The following is a 22,621-nucleotide window of genomic DNA, read 5'->3' as shown; positions in this document are numbered from 1 at the left end:
AAGTGGCCAAACTTTTTATTCATATAGGCAAACCTTCTATAACATGCTACTACAACCGAGCAACAAACCAAAAGTTTATTAAGAAATTAATCAAGCTCCAACATTGCAAAAAACAAGCAGTCACCTTGGGATGTAATTACAAATATTATATTGCTCTAAAACAAATAAAGTAGGATCCTAATTGAGTTCAGAGGCATTTGGTTCGTTAAAAGGAAAGGGAAAGAGTATGAGAAAGGTTACAAGGAGAATGGAAAGGGTTTTTCTTTGATTAAAAATGTTGTTTGGTTAGGACATCAAAGAGAATGGAAAACTATTATTATTATTTAGTAATAATAATAATAATAATAATAATAAATAATAATAATAAATAATAATAATAATAAATATAACAATAATACTATAAATAATAATAAATAATAAAATAATAATAATCATAATAATTAATAATAAATAATAATAATAATAAATAATAATAGTAATAATAATAATAAATAATAATAATATTATTAAAAATAATATTAATAGTAATTATAATAAATAATAATATAATAATAATATAATAGTAATAATAATAATAAATAAATGAATAATTAAAATAATAAATGAATAATTAAACTAATAAATGATAATAATAATATATATAATAATAACAATAATAATAATAATAATACAATAATAATAATACAATAATATTAAATAATAATAATAATAATAAATAATAATAATAACAATATGATAATAATAATATGATAATAATAATATATAATAACAATAATTATAATAATAATACTATACAATATCAATAATGTTAATAATTATAATAAATAAAAATAATAATTATAATAATAATAATAATACTCCCTCCATTTCCTAAAGATCTTCCCTCTTTCCGTTCAAGTGCATTTCCAAAAGATCTTCCCTCTTTTACTTTATTCCTTATTTGGAAATATTTTTCCCTTTTAACCCTCTCATGTCCCTATCATATGGTCCACCATTATATTATTAATTCAATTTTACTCCATTTCTCTCTCCTACTTTTTTAATCCTTTTTTATTTGTTTATTTATCTTAACCCCTTTCTCAATCCTACTTTACCCACCCCACACCCCACACCCCACACAAATAGACCCTCCTTGGTATCTGTAGGAACAGTAACAAGGAAGATCTTTAGGAAACGGAGGTAGTAGTTGTATGGTAGAGGGATATGGGGTAATCCCAAACCTTGGGAGGTGGTGGAGAATCAATCTAAGGGAAAAAAGGGTAATCCTAATAAGAAAAAAGGGTAAAGGGTTTGAAAAAGGTCACTAATCAAACACTCACAAAGGGAAATAAGGAGCTCAATTCCCTTTCCCTTTCTTGAAACCCTCCAACCAAACGCCAGTGATTTTGTACAATATGTGAATTGAGTTTTCTTCATTAGCAATTTACTTAATTAAGGCTAAAAACCCATCCTCGATTTTATCAAGTTAGAAGAAAAACATATAAAACTTTATTATAACGAATTCATGTTCATAAATTCACAAACACAACAAATGTCGCAATCCAATGTGCCGTGACTTGCCATTATATTACATCATTCAATAATCATATATCATTGATACTCATTGAAGTATATCACAATAAGTACTAATGATATGTTGCATGGTCTAAGCCATGAAATACTTCAAATATCAATTATGAACAAATAACATGTTAATACTAAAATAATCAAATAAATTAATATTTTCCCCCATTTTAGTATTAACAAAATAAACACCGTATCCATTTAAACGAAGACTATGTATATGAAACAATCACGTAACTACATAAGTACACTTCTCGGATCACAAGCAATTGACCTCCTCCACCTCCTCTATGAAGTACCTCCTCCAAGAAGAAATATAATTTCCTTGTAAGAAACAAATCCCTAAACCAAGACTTAACTAACGCCAAATTATTCTTCTAAAATAAAAAAACATATTAATTTCCAAATAACTCCGTTTATTATATAAATTAGATAAAAGATAATAAACTTTTATCTTTTCAAGACATTTAATAATTTCAATTAAAACAGAATTAGTTTCAAGTATAAAATCATATGTACACACCACTAATTTTAGACAAATTTCATCATTTCCAAATTTAATACACATAACCAATTTATACTACCAATTTCCTAAAAATCATTAACTAATGTTCTCATAATTGAAATAACTAATTATCATGTCTTTCATTATACTTTATTCAAATATAATACATGATTTCACTTTAAAATAAATTAATAAATTATGAAATAATATCATTTCATAAATCAAAATCAATTTCTAGTATAAGATTTATAACTGTTAATACTAAAATTAACCAAATAAACTAATATCTTCCCCATTTTAGTATAAAGAACATAAAATCACATTTATATTAGAGAACACAAGGTTAAAAATGAAAACTAAATAGGTTAGCCCATAAAAGATAGCCTATGAACAAATAACATGTTTAGAATTTTCACAAGTTCATGTTCATGTGAATCATGTCAACAATTATATACTCAACAAATTATAAACAAATTTACTTTAAAGAAAATAACCTTAGAACTTGTCCATGAGTATATAATCAAAATAAATAGTTAATGATAGTAACACACTAACTATAACATGATCAGTAAATAAACTTAAGCTAAGGATCATCATATTAATACTCCAACCAAAATAATGACAAAGAACATGTTAGTACTAAAAAATATCAACTGAAATAATATTCTTCCCCATTTTAGTATTGACAAAAAGAAATTTCAAGACGATTTTTGGTAGAAATAAACAATTAACATGAACAACAAAATTTCGAGAATTATGTGGGAGCCCAATGGTTGAAGCTCCTACCTCCCAACCTTAGGTCGAAAGTTCAGCTCTCATCATCCCCATATTTGGGGTATTATGTGGATATTTGCTTTTGGGTATAAATTTCTAATTTCCAATCTCTGGAAGTTTCGTTTTGGGTTAGGATTCCCTTCTTACTCCCTAGCTCATGAGAGTTGAGACTATTTGGGACGGTTCATTACCGAATAAAAAAAAATGAACAACAAAATTACTCTTCATAATGTTCCCAAATGAACATTATACAACACATGCCTATTAACAACCATAAGCATGAAACATGACAAATTGTCATAGATGTTCAAAAAAAACAATCACTGCAAGAGAAATATTTACACAACCAAATACGACAACATTTCTTTTATTGAAGACAACGATCAAAAAATGTCATAACATCAAATTTACGTGCCTTCACAATAAGAGAACACAACACCTATCATGAAATGGTACCTTTTGAACCATCGTAATATAAGGGAAAATTTTACGGTTTTTTCACCAAATACCCCTGACAAAAAAATTTATTCACTAAATACCCCAACTTTTTTCAAAATTCACCAGATACCCTTAACTTGTAAAAAAATTCACCAGATACCCTTACTATTAACGGACGTTAGTGCTCCGTTAGCCTATATTTACAAGTTTGCCATAAGTCAACTTAATTATCCCTAAGTCAACCTAATTAGCCGTAATTAAGCCCTAATTAACCTAATTAACCTAATTAACCCAACCCCAACCCCCAAACCCTAGACCCACCACCCAACCCATCCCCACCCCCACCCCCTCCCCTCCCCCTCGCCGGCAACCCATCTTCCTCGCCGGCAGCCCCCTCCCCCTCACGCCGCCTTTCCGGCAGCCCCTCCCCCTCACGCCGCCTTTCCGGCAGCCCCTCCCCCTCACGCCGCCTTTCCGGTAGCCCCCTCCCTCACTCTCGTCGCGCCTCCCCTCCCCCTCCCTCCTTCCTTCGCGGTCCTCTTTCCGGCAGCAGAAACAACAACAGCGAAAACAACAGCAGCAGCGGCGGGGCCGGCGAGAGTGAGGGAGGGGGAGGGGAGGCGCCGACGAGAGTGAGGGAGGGAGAGGGGAGGCGCGACGAGAGTGAGGGAGGGGGAAGGGGCTGTCGGAAAGCTTGGCGCGAGGGGGAGGGGGTTGCCGGCGATGGAGAGGGGTTGCCGGCGAGGGGGAGAGGGGGCTAGGTGGTGGGGCTGGGGTTGTTGGGGTGGTGGGGCTGGGGTTGTTGGGGGGGGGTGGTGGGTTAGCGGAGAGAGAGGGAGTTAGATTAGTTAGGTTTTTTAGGGTTTTTTTAGAGTTTTTTAGGTTTTTTAGGGTTAATTAACACTAATGACTAACGGAGTTAACCACAGTTAGTCATTAAGGGCATTATTTGTCATTTTTAAAAAAATTTGGGGTATCTGTGAATTTTTTTAAAAGTTAGGGGTATCTGGTGAATTTTGAAAAAAGTTGGGGTATTTGGTGAATAAATTTTTTGTCAGGGGTATTTGGTGAAAAAACCGAAAATTTTATATGGTGACCTTCAAAATTCAACTTTTCTATATGGTGGCAAGGAAAAAATATATTATACAAACTGACTCTCAAGTTTGAAAAATTATACATAGTGGCCTTATTTCATTAATTAGTGGCTTAACAATTAAACCTTAACCATTTCTCTCTACTCACACCTCACATTTCTCTCTCATCCCCATCCCCTTTCTCTCTCTAAACCACAATTATTGATACTCAGAACTCACTCCATTGCAATATTGAAGGTAGCCGAAATATTGTTTGTAAAATAAGATCATTCAAAGTGATAATCCAAATTTGCAAGTATTGTTGTAGTTTCAAATTTTCATCAAAATGAGTTGTGCTTCAATCTTGCCATAATTTTCATGCATCATTAAGTGTATCCACAAGGATCAGAACACAGTAAGGGGTCGTTTGGTTCAAAATAAGGAATGGAAAGGGAATGGAATGGGATGAAAGGATGGAATGGAAATAAAATGTGTTACTTTAGACACTTGTTTGTTTTGATGTTAGGAATGGAATCTGGCCTAATGATCCCTTACTTTTTGTTTCCTATGGTGTGAGGAGGGTTTCAAGATGGGGGAATCAAAATTGGGCTAGTAAGGGAGTGAAAAAATGGATAACCCAACCAAACATAAAATAAGGGAGTGTGTTACCTCAATCCGTTTCCAAGCCTAAAATATTTCCAACCAAACGGACCCTAAAATGAATCGAAATGGACCAAGATTATGTGATTTTTGATATAATTATATCAATCCTGTCAGGGTAAAACTATATATCACAAGTGCCCCTAATTCCTACGCAATGCTTGATAATTGACATTATTAAGAGCATTGTCAATGATGAACAAAAAGTTCACCAAATTTCCCTTCTTACTCATTTTTTGTTCAATTCATGAACAAAAATATGACCTCCATTCCACTCATGAACAAATAAATCATCACTATACCTCATTTTATTTTTAGAAAAATATTCCAAAATATGTTAATATGGGTATCATTTTATAGAGGAAAATAAATTATGAATTTTGGTATAATTTTTTTTTTGATAAAGGAATTTTTCGGGAAATTCCATGGATATTCACACAAATTTTCCCAAAGTTACCCAGGACATGTGGCAACTTGTCATTAGCTTATTTTGTGTAGTTTAGGATGAACAATTTGTTCATGTCATGAACAAATTATTATCACCAATGGGAGAGATGTTTTTTTTGTTCAATCAAAAAAGTTGCAATTTCATGAACAATTTTGTCACCATTGGCATTGCTCTTACAAACATCTTAGGGTTGAATGTAGTGGCAGACTTAGGGTGCGTTCTCTTCAACTTATTGGCCCTGAATTTATCGAACCTGAACTGAACTAGTTGGAACTTATTAAACCTGATTGGACCCGATTCAATTTATTGGACCTGATTGAACCTGATTAAAATTTATTGACCTTATTGGACCTGACTGAAACTTATTAGACCTTATTAACTTTTAGCAATTGAAACTTATTAGACCTGACTGTAACTTATTGCACATGATTGGAACTTATTGCATCTAATTGGAACTTGTTGGACCTTATTAGACCTGATTGGAACTTATTGCCCTGATTAGACCTGATTGCAACTTATCTGAACTTATTTTAACTTATCGGACCTGAAACTTAATTTTTTAAGTTGATGAGAACGCACCCTGAGAGGGGTACATGGGGATACAACTGTATCCCCAAATTTTTTTTTTTTTTAAAAAACACGTTGATTTGGGCAGGGGCTAAGGCACGCGTTCATTCTTCTCTCTCCTCTCAGACTCTACGCTCCTCTATCTTTTGTCTCTCCTCTATGCTCCATCTCATTCTCTCTCATCGTAGATCTCCAGTCACTCGAAGAGTCGAAATTGACCACTAAGCAGTCTCAAACCGCCGCCAACCGCCGACGATCTAAAGACGCCGACTACCGACGAACTAGAGACGCTGACCGCCGACGCCTTCAATTCGAACTTTGAAGTTCGACTTCGGCACTTCGCTGACCTAGTTTTGAGTTTTCCTCCGTTAATTCGAACTAGTAAGTTGTTAAGTTTTTATTTTTTTGATTTAATTTCATATTTTCCAACTTTTATAAGTTTATATATGTTAGATTCTTAGATTAGATGAATATTTAGATGTAAATTCTTGAATGTGGACATTGTTGATTAATTAGTTAGGGTTTGTTTATTGAAATTCGAAATTGATATTTAAATCAAAATTTCTCTTGCTCGTAAAAATTCAAATGTAGAACAGAGTTAAAATTTTGACTTACTTATCTGTGGGTATTTGCTAGCTGGCATTAAAGACACCCACTTCAGCAAACCTTGAGGTCACTTTCAAGGTTTACATTAGACAAAATTACAGGATATTGCATGACTAATTTGCAACTTTGTGTCCACAATTTTGATAGTATTTTCACTTTTTTTTCTTATCTTATAAGTAGTTGTTATTGTAAAGCAGTAAATGATAAGAATGAAGTATATGCAGATTCTTTCTCTAAATCTACATACGATTCTCGAACACTTTTCTAATTAAACTAGGTCTTACTTGTCTCATGTTATCTGTTAGTATTTAGTAACCTGTAAAAAAAAATACAAAAAAATCATGCTATGAAAGATATCTTCACACAATCTACATATTGTAAGTTTGTGGCCTCCTGATGATAAAAACTTCAAACTATATGACTACATGTGTACAATTAATATTTGAGGTGTTTGATCATACTATCATAGTTTTTCACAAAAGTAAATTTAATCAAAAACACTTTTTTTGGCTAGCAATTACTAAACTTAGTTTAACAAAAATCCACTAAACCTTAGAATTATTTACTCTATCTACTCCTATTTGATTATTTAATGAGTAAACCTACTTTAATAGTTATTTATATATCGTATAAATTTATATCTTTTCAAAACTCTTCTTATTGCGAGAGTTATACTATGTGACTGATGTTGTAGTATTGTTGTTGAACAAAATCAATGTTTTCATATTTGGAGATTTTGGTTGTAAGACTTACATATTGAACAATTTTTGTGAATTATTTCCCACTATTTTGTGTTTGTTGTACATTCGTATCCCCAAATTCAAATTCTTGGGTCCGTCACTTGACTTGGATGGGATAATCTTTATTGAACATACACGAGCATACTCTAAAATAAGTTTTCTTTCAAACATTCTAGGGTTGGTTGTTGTTGGGCGGTGGTGGTGCTGTTGTGGTCGGCTTGGTTGTGGTTTAGTGAGAGAAGGGGATGGGGAGGAGAGAAAAAGGGGAGGAGGGAGGAGAGAGAAATGGCTAAGGTTTAATTGTTAAGCCACCATGAAATAAGGTCACTATGTAGAATATTCCAAATTTGAAAGTTACTTTGCATTATTTTTTCCCTTGCCACCATATACAAAAGTTCAAACTTAAAGGTCATCATGTAGGATTTTCCTAATATAAAATTAGATTGCCAAACCAGTTTCATGCTTAAATGAAACACATACGTGCCTCTTGTAAAGTTCGAACAACCAAATTTGAAAAAATAATTCATGCCATTCCACCAACTGTCACTCAAAGTTGACACAACATCCCTTAAATAAATGATCATTATAACCCATGTTACAATTTTAAAAATTAATGTTCATGGTGGGAGCAAATCCTTTCAAAACATTGCTCTATTAATGCACACCCAATAGATATTGAAGCTGTTCTGGATTTTTTAAGAGCTGGTAAATTCCTGAAAGTCATTAATGCGACTACTTTAACCTTAATTCCAAAGGTTAAAGTACCTGAAAATGTTAGTGAATTCCGTCCTATTGCATGCTGTTCAATGTTATGCAAGTGTATAACTAAATTGATTAGTGAAAGATTGAATAGAGTTCTTCCTGATATTGTGTCTGGTAGCCAGGGGGCCTTTATTGCTGGTAGGAGCATTCTTCACAATGTTCTGATTTGCCAAGACCTTGTGAAACATTACAAGAGGAGAAATAATAGGGCTGGATGTATGATGAAGAAATTTGAACAAAGCATATGATACTGTCAACTGGGACTTTATCCAGCAAATGCTAGAATGTGTTGGGTTCCCTAGGAAGTTCATAGAGCTGATTATGGTGTGTGTTAGAACTCCTATGTTCTCTCTAATGCTGAATGGAGCTCCTACTGGTTTTTTTGCTGCTCAGAGAGGAATAAGACAAGGGGATCCGATGTCCCCCTTGCTCTTTGCTCTATGTATGGATTATTTGGATAGAATATTGACCTATGTAGGAGAACTGGAGGGATTTAAATATCACTCACAATGCAGAAGTTTGCAGCTAAAACACCTTTGTTTTGCTGACGACTTATTATTATTTTGCCATGGTGACTTCAAATCGATTTACATGCTTCTACAAGGATATCAACTGTTCTCTCACACCTCAGGGCTGGAGGTTAACAAGCATAAATTATAGGTATATTTCACTAGGATGAATCAGATGGAAACACAGAGAATTACAGATGTCAGTGGGTTTAAAGTTGGGAAGCTACCTTTCAAATACCTTGGGGTTCCTATTTCCACATCTAAACTGAAGGCTAGGGACTGCCAAGTTTTAATTGAGAAGATGGTGAATAGAATAAGAATTTGGAGAACTCGTCACTTGTCTTTTGTAGGTCGTTGTCAACTTGTTAATAGTGTGTTAATGAGTATCCATACTTACTGGGGGCAATTATTTATTATCCCAAAGAGTGTCCTGAAATACTTGGATTCCATTTGTAGATGCTTCTTATGGTCTGGCACCCACAATGATACAAGAGCAGGGGCTGTTGCCTGGATGCAGTTATGTAATTCTAAGAAGGCAGGAGGTCTGGGGTTCAGAGATACATGAAAATGGAATATTGTTGTTATTAGTAAGCTAGCTTGGGGGTGGCTCAGAAAAAAATACAACTTATGGGTGAAGTGGGTGAATGGAATATACATCAGAGAAGCCAACTAGGGTTCTTATAATGCACCAGATCATGCAAGTTGGGCTTGGAAGTATGTATGCCAAGCTAAGAATATAATGAATGAGAAGACAAATGGGGAGCAGTGGCTTATGAATGGCCAATTCAGTATTAAACAACACAATAAGGCTCTACTGAATGATAGAAGGCAAGTTACATGGAGTAAATATGTGTGGAATAGGTACACATTACCTAAGCACAGACTGATCATGTGGCTAGCTGTGCAAGATCGTCTTAAGACAAGGCAGAGATTGAAACAAATTAATGTGTGTGTTGATGACCAGTGTCTCCTCTGTCAGCAACACCCTGAGACAATCAAGCATTTGCTATTTGAGTGTAAGTTCAGTGAGCAATGTATTTCCTCCATCATGCAATGGTTGGGCATAAGATGGATGCAGAGAAACCTTCTCCAGTTTTGCAGGTGGGCAAAGGATAAATACAAAAGTAACAAGACTAGGAAGATGGTGCTAATGGCTGTTGTGGCTGCTACTGTGTACCTGATTTGGAGAAATAGGAACACTGCCTACTGGGACCAAGTCATAATGACTGTAGATAAAGCTGTCTAGGAAATTAAAGCTATAGTCAAGCATAGAATTTTACAGATTGTTAGTATTAAGGTGAAAGATGTTGATAGGAGATGGATAAATGATCTGTAATGTTGGGCATGTCCAATATTAGTTGTGGCAGCTAGGGATTCTAGCTTGCCTTAGGTTGTTGCTTTTGGTTGCGAGCTATGAATTTTACTTGTCTTCCAAAAAAAAAAACTACAACGCCTAATAAATTCAGGCGACAAGTATTAAATAAGATAATCAATTAATTAAAGCTGAATATTGAGATTCTATAACACACATAAGGATAAACCAGGCTGGACAAATATAGGACAAATTAAACATGAAGGTGAATACCTCCATGGATTTCGACTCGAATTGGAGATTTGAACAAACTTTGTAACTCAGTTCTGTAACGCCTCGAGAATTCATAACCTTAATTACTCATGATTGACAGTGGAACCGGAACTTAAGCTATGGGTCATGGGCCCATAAATAAAATAATAGCCTTAAAATGGTCTCTAAAAATATATATACAAACTCTCAACTAGAGTAATAATGATTACTCATAATACATTTCTAAATATCCCAAATATATGTAGAGTCACTTCAACGTAATCCATAATATCACCCTTGTATATGCTTTGCCATACCTAAAACAGAAAACAAAACGTCATGAGCCGAGGCTCAGTAACATACTACTCTAACAACTTAAATTCATTTCAACTCATTTTATTTGAAAATAGGGCGAAGAGAATATCGCAAACATCATTTCATAAACATATAACTTGATATTAGGAATCCAACCATTTTGAGATATTATCCTTTATAATCTTACATCATTTTTAATGGTAACTTGGCAAGTATATACAACATCATAATCATTAAACCGAAAGGCGGCCACAACAAAGGTGACACTTGCGGTGCCCATAACATATATATCCGAAAGGCGGTCACAACAAAGGTGACACTTGCGGTGCCCATAACATATCCGAAAGGCGGTCACAACAAAGGTGACACTTGCGGTGCCCATATCCGAAAGGCGGTCACAACAAAGGTGACACTTGCGGTGCCCATAAAGTACTGCCAAGAATCGTTTTTCACTTTCATTTATCATGTTTCGTTATTTTTATATTTATGTCATAAAACATCTCTTAAGCATCATGAAAACCAATTTATCATCATAAACATCATTTAGCAAAACATTTCATATCCCGCAATCCATAAACACATATCATCAAAACATTAAGTAAAAGCGTCATAAAACGTAGTTGGAAGGGGAGTGCGGGTGTTAGCAGTAGACGTTACCTCTAATCGCGATTATTATGCTTGATAGCCGGGTGAGGCTTGTAATATCCCTTTTCCTTTCTAATCTATTCAAGGATTAATAAAAGACGACTTAATAATATTTTAATCTAGATTTAAACTCTACGATCCATTTCCATCATGTGCCTATGAATTACTAGAGTGTTTATGAAATTAATAGTTATGAAACCTTATTATCACCATTTATTACTTAAACTATAGTTCTTGAATTTAGTAACTTGAATACTAACTTATGTGAAACTATTTAATTGGTAATAACCACTACTTATAAGATTCATGAGAATTCATGTTGAATGACTTGAAGGTATGATTATAGAACTTTTATATTTTAATTAGACCTTTAATGGTAAAGTGATATCTAACTCATTGTTAAACTCTAACTTGTATAAGTGATATTTTCTACTAGTTAGTGTCCATGAATAAGTGACTTACTTAATTAAAAACTTAAAAGTGATACTCATTTCATTAGGCTAAAAAGTGGGACTATAATGATAGATTAAGCTTACTAATATTATACTTAAAAATCCAAGTGTACTTAATTAGTATTACTTTATATTACATAAACTTAAGTTATAACTATATGAGCATGAAAATAAAATCTTATTAACTAAAACACCACTCATGTAGTTAAGGTGTAGTAATAGAGACTATGTCATAATCTATTTTAAACTATAATTAGGTTGTATGATTATTTTATGAAGTAAAATGGACTTTAAAACAATATAAAACTTACAGAGGGTCTAACTCTTTACTCCGAACTCCAAATCGGATGATTTTTGGGTCTAAATTCAATAACTTTTCGTGATCTACAACTTTCATGAAGGAAGTATATGCAAATTCTGACTGAACGAAGAAGATATTGGGGAAAAACAGTACGACAACCTAAAATCAAAGGAGGAAGAGAGTGGGTATTTCGGGCCATTCATGGGTAACCAAAAAGAATAAGACACATCAATGAAAATTCAGATTTTTATTTGATAGTATAAATGAAGTTTATGGTTATAATTTAATTTGTAAGTTTTAAGTGGGTGAGAAATGGTGAAATTAACCCACTATTTATAGTGGTTTTAGGGAGAAAAACTCCATTAAACTAATGAAGACTTAATGGTGAAGAATACTTGGGGAGCAAGGAGTTCTAGAAGCCTTGGGGAGCAAGGTCATGAAGCTTGAGGAAGAAGATGAGTTGTGTGGTCATGGTGATTTTCCAAAGTCAAGAAGATATGAAAACTATATACTACACTATAAATAAATCATTACCATCATAACATAACTTTTATAATAGTTAAATTAAATGTAATATATTTTAGAAAATAATCTTACCATGATCATTTCAGAAAATATTTAGGACAAAATTAAGCTAATAAATATAATTAGTAAATAATAAAATTAGTTAAAAATCCGGGGTATTACAGTACATGCTCTAATCCTAGACTGTTGGCTAACTATAACCCTAGAAGGGGGTTGGCTAATCTAGGAAAAGCTACGCTAGTAGAAAGTAAATTGCACGTTTGTTGTGTATATGTTTGTTGTTCTTCTTCTGATGTTCCTTCTTGTATTTATATTGCTAAGGCACGTATAACTTCCTTGCTCTTTGGAGGAAGTGAATTCAATCATTTATGATTGAAATCGCAACTGCCATTCTCTGGCGCCATGATAAACACGTCCTTCTGCCCACATTCCTGCATGCCTTTGTGATCAAATTAACTTCCATCCACGTCTTCGCCTTTGGCTTTGCTTGATCTTCAACTGCTATCTCTTGATTGTTCTTAAGAGTTGGACCTTCCTTTATTAATTGTTGACTGTTGACTATTCATTATGGGCTTCTTGACATGACTTGGCCTTCATTTTGTATGACTATTACACCCTTTGGGGCCTGATTCAATGAATCGTAATAAATGCTAACTATGATGCAAAAATGGTAGTAACAATACGACAACCAAAATTCACGATCTTTTGTAATAAAGAGTTGCATAAACTAAAACCATCATTAATTAAGCATAATTCTTAATTAATTAAAAAAAAATAATAGCATTATCTAACACTATAACAAGTTATCCTGCTATAATTGATACAAAAATTAATGAATATAGTAGAAACTCACAACAAAATCCAAAATTGGATTTCCACCATGTAGCTAGCGAAGATTTGAGAGATCCATTATTTCCAATCCCATTGTCTTAACATTCTTCTTCTCTTTCCATTTAGGAATGACATTCTAATTTCAGAAACTTAGAAACATCTCACCCAAGGAAAGATCCAATTATCCAATATAAATCTCTATTATATAAGCCAAAAGGTGAGCTATGGTGTCCCCCTTTAAAAAGTCCTTTTTGTCCTTAGCTAAATATATAATTGGATATTCAAATCTTTTATAATCTATCCTTTCCTAATTTAAAGATGGGGTCAAAATTCTAATGATAAATTAAACTAAATAAGCATTAACAAAGTAACTTGACACAATTAGAAAAATGGTTATTTAATTAAAAAAATTACAAACTTAAATTGACTATAAGACCTTATATCTAAATGTTCATTACAATTTCTAATCACTTTACATTAGTTTGTACAACAATAATTATAAATCACACTTCTAAAATTATATCTAGATGAAATTTATTAAGAATAGACCCAAACAATCGACGCACGCATCACGTGCATAGAAGGCTAGTAACTTATAGATGGTAGAAATGTATATGAATATAATAGTGAGATATCGGATAAAGATATTCCAAGCATTATATACGCTTTCCTATAAGTTATTTACCGACCCACTAAGAAAATCGAGTATCATGGTGATACTTATGAAATACGAAGAAGAAACCATTGAATCTTGGTTGTTAACAAGAAATAATCCTAACAAGAGATTGTAGTTTGATTTTGTTTAAAGAAAACACAAGAGAATTTCATTCTCTACGCCAGTATAATGGGAATGATACTAATCATTCTCTACGTGTGTAGTCTCCATATATATGTATATTAGAAAATCAGAGATTATATGCCCCAAATATTGCATTGTTTCGCTCAAAACATCACCAGAGAAAAGGAAAATCGCACCAGAAAACATGTTCGCAAACCAGTGTCATGACCAGTGATGGCCCATCGCGAGGTGCGACCCAGAGTTGTCTAACAATGTTGCAATTTTGGATTTGCGACACTCTTCGCAAGGTGTGGAGTTGTCCTAAGGTGCGACACAAGTTTGTCCCTTACTTTCAAACAACCTCTTCAAACATGTTATACTTAAACTTCTTAACTCATTAATATGACAAACAATACACACACTTTTATAGACACATTTAATTATAAATGTTCAATAGTTGTAAAATGTGTGCTCTTTGAGTTTGGATAAGTTTACGTTTCAAGATTCAGTCTTTTTGGGGGGTCAATTATAGAAATGAGTACTACCTTTCATTTTCCTTCATTTACTATCGAACTGAAAACGATACATGGTAATGGTCGTAACTCGTATATAAGAAAGTAAAATTAAAATATTAAACATTAATAATAACGATTATTGTTAAAACGTTCTTAAACAAGGAACGGTGCCACGTGACACTCTCCTTAAGGGTGTTTTACATGTACACTAAAAAAAAATTAAAAATTGCATAGTATAAGTTTTGATCCTGTAACTTCAAGTTCATAAATTAAAGTCTTAACCACTACACCAAGTGGTATTTGGTATTATCATTTTAGAGTACAATATTTATAAATGAAAATTTCCTTACTCGGGGCATATCCCAGGCGTTATAACTAGTTAAATGATGAAAAAGAGAAAAAAGACCATTTAATTTTTTCACGCACTTCACCTGCTCAACTACATTAATATATATATGATATTATAGGTAGTGTCAGGTCAACATAAGCTCACCTAAACGAATTAGGAATCTCAAATCAAATCACTAATTTTATATAAAAAATCATAAATAGATATGATGCACACTAACTTAGTGTGCACTGGGTTGCTAATTGATATTAACTTTATATAGTGAGTTTATAGAGATATAATGAACTTATATAAAATATAGTGGATGTTTTTACGAAAACATATAGTGAAATTATATGCAATATAGTGGAGGATTTAATTTTCATGTTTTAACATGCAGGGATACATAAGTTGTATAATATACATCGTAACACGTGCTTTAAATATAGAAAGATTTAGTTTATTAACCTGAATCGGATCCATACAAGTCAGAATGGATTTTATATTATGTTCGGATCGAGTTGACAAATCATTAAACCCTTAAGGACTAAGGCTATGTTTAGTTCACCTGAAATTTTCTGATCTGAACTTATCTGATCTGATCTGAACTTATTTTTTCTGATCTGATCTGAACTGATCTGATTACATGATCTTATCTTTTAGATTTCTCTCAATATATAAGAAAAAATATAGTCACGTGGGGTCTTGTTTGATTCGTCTCAATGAGTACTTTATTAATATTCAATTATTATAATTTTTACTAATATGTAATGAAAGATATAATAATTTTTAAATATAAGCATGATCTGAACTGATCTGATCTGAACTTATTTTTTCTGATCTGATCTGATCTGATCTGATCTGATTAGATCTGAAATAAGCAAAAATAAGGTGAACTGAACATAGCCTAAAGAGCAAAATTAGGTGAAAAGGCAAATTAGGGCCCAAAAAGTTTCCAATTTCTTTGCAGTTCAACTGTTCAATTACACCGCTCACTACCATTCCTTCATTATTGAGATCGCCGTCGATCTATCAGAAATGGTGAGAGAATCGCTGAAGAATCTGGTGTCGAAATCTCTCTCATACGCCGGAAAATGGCAGCAACAGCAGCTTCGCTGTCTCAATCTCCACGCTCATCAGGTCTCTATCATCTTCTCTTGTTAATTCATTCTTTTTATTTGTTCTGCGTTTAAATTCACTCGTAAAATATATAAATTTCCAGTAACTGCTTCGCGATTCATGTTTTGTTCGATTTTTACAGATTATTTTGTGTTATAGTGTTTCTATGAAGATCTTTTAGTTTTTTTTTTTTTTTTTGAAATTTTGCTGTAATAGGTTTTGGCAATGTGCAAGAGTTAGCTTAGCTGTTTAAGACGTGTCTACCTTATTGAATGAAAAATTAGAGAAACTCATTTTAGTGGAATTGTGTGCTCTATTGATGAGCTCATGAACAAGGTTGCACGCCCATGTCGAAAAATTTTGGAGGCCCTGTGCTAATTGTAAAAGTTACGCCGTTAAATCAATTGAATATGAAAGCCAACCCAATGTCGAGAAACCAGAAGCAAATACACAACCAGGAACAATGTCAGGAGAGAATAAAATTAGAGCACAACTTCAATCTTGCATAAGAAAAGCTGAGAAAGAATTCTTGGAGAGAATAATTAAAGTTTCTTTTCTTGGAGATTAGAGAAGAACTGAAGTTTCAATCTTCAAGCTATGTGGAAAGTATTTTGATTTGTGACTGGAGAGTTTAAAGGGAAAAAAGGGAGTGATTGTGTTTAAAGTTGAAACAGGTGTTGTACAATGTAATACAAGAGAGAAAGGGACTTGTTGTGCTAGACTTAGATAATTTGCCTTTGTGGGGCCTATCACAAATGCCGGTTTTTTTCTTTTTTGGGGGGGTGGGGGTGTGGGGGTGAGGGGCACTTTCTGTGTAATAGGCTATGGGTGGGTTGCCTATTAGCTGGGCATGGCGTGGCACCAATGTTGCTAAAGGAGTTTGCGTATCTTTTGTTGATGAAGTTCAAACAGCCGTCAAAGATGGCTTTTGGAGTCAAGATGAACTATATTTTGCAGTATTTTGTAGCTTGAGAGCTGATAGTTGATTTTGGCATGTCGTTTGCCTGGATATGTTTATGCAATTGTTTTGGGGTCTTTGGAGTGGATGTTAGCGTAAATCAATCGAGGGATGCATCTAGCTACTCTGTGAGCGAGTCTGAAATATGCAACCTCTTGTATTTATTTTCTGATTTGTCTATTACATTGACACATTGACATTATGGTCCTATGGATCCCACCTTGGATAAGGATAAGTTGTGCTATCACATCCATCTAAAAATCATTTTAAGTTGATGCTATGCAAATGTCTCATTCTGTTTTTGTTGATCATTTGTTCCGTGCATCATCAGTGCATCAGAACCGCGGTGTAAAGGTTTTCGATCTTACTGCGTCCATAATATTAGGCTGTGACAACTGCAAACAAATTTGTTTTGCTTGCAAAAGTGTTCCATGATCATTGCCATTGCAATCACATTTGAAATTTTAATCATGGTTCCTTGTACTTCCCATTCTCTGACCCCAATGTTCATGTTCTTCTGAAGACTGGTTTGAGACGTTGTTTTCTGCTTGTTGTTCTGTAATCAGCCTTTCAATCAATAACTTTTTTTAAGTGGATCTAAATGTTATTCTGGCGTGTCTTGCAATCAGGTTAAGTCTGAGGTGTTGCATTAGTTAGTTGTTAATGTTTGGTCATTTGGTTGCCATGGTAAATTTTCTTTTCTTATGCCATCTAATTGTGAGGTCTTCATGAGAAATAATTGGAAATTTTTTGTTTACCTATTGTGGTGAAGGTGGTAGCTAGAAGTCATGTCCATGCTGGTGGTCGAGGATGGGGAACATTAAAAGATGGGTTCAGAGGTGGAGATTATATGGCAAAAGCAGATCAGGCTGCAGACTTAACTGGTACATACTAATCCTGATTCTAGAATTTTTTTCTTGCATGACCTATTGCCAATATGTGCCTTTGTATAGGCAGCTAAACCAACACACTTTGAATATGCCTTTTATCTGTCATTGGAACAGTGTTATTATCATATTTTATTTGTCATTGTAACACTGTTATTATCACATTTTATTTGTCATTTGTATAAAAAATAGGAAGTGATTTGATTATGTAAAGTTTGTGTTGGTTGGACTCCCCCATCTTGGGAACATGCACATGCACCCTCTGTTACCCGGACTCGGCAGTTTTTGGCATATACCCGAGTCGGCACGACACGACACCGACTCGGGTATGAAATACGAGTCAGATCCTCCATATTGCACTCGGACACGGCAAAACCTAATTCTAACGCGAAGAGGAGAAGAGAAGAAGAGGAGAAGAGGAGAACTTACCTGACAGCCGATAGGAGCTTCGAACTCGCCGGAGCCGCCACCGCCGGTCAGTTTCTTTCTTCTTTTTCTTCGCTTCTTTCTTTCTTCGTTTCTTTCTTTCTTCGTTTCTGGGTTCTCTGTTATCTCTTTCTTCTCTCTCTTCGATATTTTGTTATTCTCTTTTTCTTTTTTTTCTTTTTCATTTTCTTTTTGTCCTTTGTGCCATGCGACTTTTCCTCTCTTTACCTTTTTCTTTTTTCTTTTTCTTTTTCTTTTTCTTTTTCCTTTTCCTTTTGTTCTTCTATTTTGTTTTTTTTAACACTGCTTTTAGGTGGTTGTTTTTTCTAAACAACTACCTTAATTTATTATTATATTGTAAATAAATAATTATAAAACTTAAAATTAGTATTAAATATTATATAATAAAATATTAATTTTGCCATACCCGTACCCGTGTCCAAATTTCGGAGCGATTCCCCGTGTCTTGATATTTTGGAAGTGTCATACCCGACACATGGATCCGTACCCATATCCGACACTCCTAGCCGAGTCCAGGTAACATAGCATGCACCTTTATCAGAATTTGGATCGTTTTCTAGTATTTACCAGTTCGTAATTAACTTACATGCTATAATGCTAGCTACATGCTGCCTTTCAATGTAATGTTGGTGCAAATGCCTCTACTTTGGCATGGTTGGAGGCTAGGAGCATGCAGTCATTTTTATTGATTTTTCTGATCGCCCAAGTTGCAATCAGTTACAATTTGCTTGTCTTATGTCGCAGCTTATAGTGATGAATATGTTGAAACGTAGAGCCTAATAAACTAAGAGCATAAAAACACTACTTATTTTATCTGGATTCTTGTTGAGTTTTCCACCATCAACTTTAGGGGGTGTGAGAATATCGAAGTCCTGTTTCTTTTCTGAAGACAATATGGATTTTATCATATTTCTGGGGTAGCTGGTTTTAGTTATTGATGGGGTGGCTCAGGACTTTCTCTATGGTGCTAGGTAGTTTCCGTGCAGAGAATAAGTTGAAGTCATAGCATAGTTTCTTTTGAATCTTCTTCAAGTACATAAATAGGTTCAGCTGGTGTAATGGTCTGAGGGGTGATGGTGATTTTGGTGAAGTGTCCTTGGAGCAAGTGGACTGGAAGCCAAAGTAAATGGTATTCAAAAACTACATCCTTATTAACTTGGAAATAAGGTTTTTTGTTTTGATTCCATTTCCTTCTGTTCCAAACCACTTGAATAAATGAATTCTACACCACTACCAACGACAAAGCCTTAGTTCCAGAATGAGTTGGAAGGAACCGTGCATGTAAATCATGGTGTAAAAATGCGGTCAAGTTGTAACGTATTGGCCGAGTTGAAACGAGCTTTTGACTTTGACCAAACTGTTATTTACCGATTTGTACCGGGTTGTCAGAAAGCACTGCATTTTCAAGCGGTTCTCCCGGTACGTATCGGTCTCCGCTAATTAGTGCTGAGGCTCTGTCATAACAGTTTCTTTTTGAGACAAATTTATGGCAATGGCCGGATTTCTTCAAGTTTGTGGGCTAATAGTCGTGGTTTTTTTATTTTTGGGAACTAGGAAGGAGAGAGAAAGGGAGGTAGAAGACAACTGTTTGCATACTTTATCAAAATGACTGGTGGGAGGACACATGCTTTTCATACACCGTGTAGGTCAGTTTCACTTTTGACTAGTGGAGTGGGTTATTTATATATTTTTTTCGTTTCAAATTAGTTGTGACACTTTTATAATCACGGACTCCTAGGCAATTTTTGGAGAGGAGAGAGAGAGAAAGAAAACAAAAGGATCCCATGTAATAGGAGAGAGATAGAGAAAAGTTATTACCCAAAATGAAAGTGTAACATTTGATTTGAAACTTCCTAAAATAAAAAGTGTCACAATTAAATTGGAACAGAGGAAGTATTATAATATATAAAAGTAGACTAAGTGCCTAGCTTGGTCAAAGGGATTTCAACATGTTCCTTGATAGGTAATTTTTAGGCTCTGTTTGGTTGGTGTAATACATTTTCAGTGTAAAATGATTTTCATGGAAAATAATTTACAATGAAAAACACAATTTCATAATTAGTTTTTTCGTTGTTTAGCTCCATGTAAGAAAAATGGTGAAATGAGAGGAAATGAAAAAAGAGAGTAAGGAGGTAGAGAGAGGAGGGAACAAGAGAGATAAGGAAAAGGAAGAAATAATTTTCCCTTCATTTAGAAGAGAAAATGATTTTCCATCACTGGGAGAGCCATTTTACTCCTAGGGAAAATGGATTTCCACTCCTTTTCAAACCAAACAATGTGAAATTAAAATAGAGGAAAACAATTTTCTAAGAAAATGTTTTATGTCCTACCAAATGGAGCCTTAATTCAAAAGTGAACGAGTTAGTGGTGGTTCCGAATCTTTTTTTTCCTTTTACCAGTTTCAGTCTTTTACCTAATTTTTTTTCTACTATGTCAATTTCCAATTATTACTCTCCTAATATAGAATTATGATCTGTGATATTTAAGTACATTTTAAAGATAAGGACTATATTATGAATTTGTTCAAAACCGCATAGCGGCCCGTGATGAACGTATCCTTTCCGTATCAGCGATACCGCGACCGAAACCACATTTTCGAATCATGATGTAAATTGAAATAAGAAGAGTAAAGGAATAAGTTAAAGAGAGTAAACAAAGAAAAGTGAGAAAGTGAAAGTGAAGGAAGTAAGACGAAAGAACACATATGGAACAAGAAAAGAAAGGTGATAGCTGCTCTTTACAGAGTGTGATATGTTTGTAGTACCTGCTTTTTGGTGTATTTGGCCAAGCTTCACTCTTGCTATATTATTTCTCTTGCTTAAGGAAGTTTCAAACTCATAAAAGTCGACATGCATCTTACTTTCAAGTTTTATCAAAGATGGAAACTTGATCTTGCTCAGTGATTATGTAATACTTAGTCCTCTCTTTACCACCGTAATGTAATATGACCTTATATAAACTACAGGCTCCATTGGTGGCTGGAAAGGCAGTCTCGTGGGAGCAAGGATACATACAACTGCCATCAAAGAGGCTGAGTTTTTTGGGACCTCAAGATCTGCGAGTTTTGTGAAGGGGATAGCAGGGATCTTAGATGAAGATAGAAAGGAGTCAATGGGAGGTTCTCAATACCGGCAAAACACGGAAGGTCAACAACGGCACAACACTGAAGAAAAGCCGGATATTGTACACATTAAGTTGATCAAGAATAATACTTTTGTCACCATTACTGACTTTAAGGGGAACAAAAAGGTTGGAGCATCTTCAGGATGCCTAGAGGAAATGAAAGGTGGTCCTAAGCTTTCTCGATATGCTGCTGAAGCAACAGCAGAACATGTGGGAAGACTTGCAAGAAATCTTGGGTTGAAATCAGTTGTCATGAGAGTAAATGGGTTCACTCACTTCAAAAAGAAGAAACAGGCAATCCTTGGCTGGAGAGAAGGCTACACCTTTGGTAAAGGAGATCACACTCCGATTACATTTATAGAAGATACCACTCGGCTTGCACATAATGGATGCCGACTTCCAAAGAAGCGCCGTGTCTGAGTAGTTATGGGGCAGGATCACTTATGGATAAGTTGGGTATCCGTCTTAATATTTTGTGAAAGTTTTATGCTCAATCTTTAGTATCTCTCTGTGCTAGATTCATATGTTCAAGGAACCTTTGAGTTATGAGCCGAATAACGCGTTCTCCTAATGCTCATGTGATTTGGCTTAGATTCGTAGGTGTTTCAGGAATTTGTGTTCCCGAGAACATAGCAGTCAGCTGTGTAAATTTGATTTCATCTTGGTATATTCGGAAAGTAGTGTGTAACAAGAACAACAATTCAAAACACAGTGGGATGTAGACAAATTAAGGGAATGAAAGAAACTTGCAACCCAATACTCTAATCATTAGGAAGAGGGCATGTTTGGATAGTAATAGTATAACATAATGATTGTGCAATGAGAACATCCCTCTTTGATTATGGAGTACTTTGTTGGCCAGATTAATCATGCAGCAACTTGTTTTGTTATTAGTGTATTATCTGGCATTTTCAAAATTAGCGTTATACAATTACTTCCTCCGTTTTTTACTTTCAATGTTGTTTTGTGTTTCCCAATGTACTTTTTTGGTTAGAGTATTAAGTGGATACAAGGCTATGTAATTATATAAAGTGGGGATATTTGCAAATGGTATTTTGTGTGGAGAGTATGAGAGCAACTACAATGGAAAACAACAATCTTCGTAGATCTATTTGTCAAATTAGATTTCCAAACTACAATATTTCCAAGCTACAACATCTCCTAATGGAAAGCTAGAACCATTTATGA

The 22,621-nt window shown here is 34.3% G+C and overlaps 2 protein-coding genes and 1 long non-coding RNA gene across 6 annotated transcripts; 2 read left to right on the top strand and 1 right to left on the bottom strand.

Annotated features, from left to right (window-relative positions):
- Positions 1-9,384: 9,384 nt before the first annotated feature.
- On the top strand, positions 9,385-9,891 carry LOC104896422 (uncharacterized). The gene has a single exon (XM_010683174.2). It carries the CDS (start codon positions 9,385-9,387, stop codon positions 9,889-9,891), a length of 507 nt encoding a protein of 168 aa, XP_010681476.2.
- Positions 9,892-10,119: 228 nt separating this feature from the next.
- Positions 10,120-12,215, bottom strand: LOC109135831 (uncharacterized). Of its 3 annotated transcripts, XR_002040762.2 has the most exons (3): positions 11,933-12,215; positions 11,182-11,246; positions 10,120-10,526 (listed from the first exon to the last, which is right to left on the bottom strand). It is a non-coding gene; the product is annotated as an uncharacterized LOC109135831 (long non-coding RNA). The 3 variants fall into 3 exon arrangements; XR_008970402.1 differs by having other exon boundaries at positions 11,182-12,215; XR_007268350.1 differs by lacking the exon at positions 11,182-11,246.
- A 3,617-nt stretch (positions 12,216-15,832) lies between these two features.
- Positions 15,833-22,323, top strand: LOC104895095 (hypothetical protein). 2 transcript variants are annotated; one of them, XM_048643541.2, is made up of 4 exons: positions 15,833-16,039; positions 17,749-17,860; positions 18,078-18,338; positions 21,276-22,323. In XM_048643541.2, the coding sequence occupies exons 1-4, from the start codon at positions 15,938-15,940 to the stop codon at positions 21,851-21,853; spliced, it is 1,053 nt and encodes a 350-aa protein (XP_048499498.1). In that variant the 5' UTR covers positions 15,833-15,937; the 3' UTR covers positions 21,854-22,323. The 2 variants fall into 2 exon arrangements, with proteins under 2 accessions (XP_048499498.1, XP_010679816.2); XM_010681514.4 differs by lacking the exon at positions 18,078-18,338 and having other exon boundaries at positions 15,837-16,039.
- Positions 22,324-22,621: the final 298 nt, after the last annotated feature.

Source organism: Beta vulgaris, chromosome 1 (assembly GCF_026745355.1).
Source record: "Beta vulgaris subsp. vulgaris cultivar EL10 chromosome 1, EL10.2, whole genome shotgun sequence".
NCBI lineage: Eukaryota > Viridiplantae > Streptophyta > Magnoliopsida > Caryophyllales > Amaranthaceae > Beta > Beta vulgaris.
The sequence above is the reverse complement of the archived record's forward strand: the minus strand, read 5'-3'. Positions and strand labels throughout refer to the sequence as shown.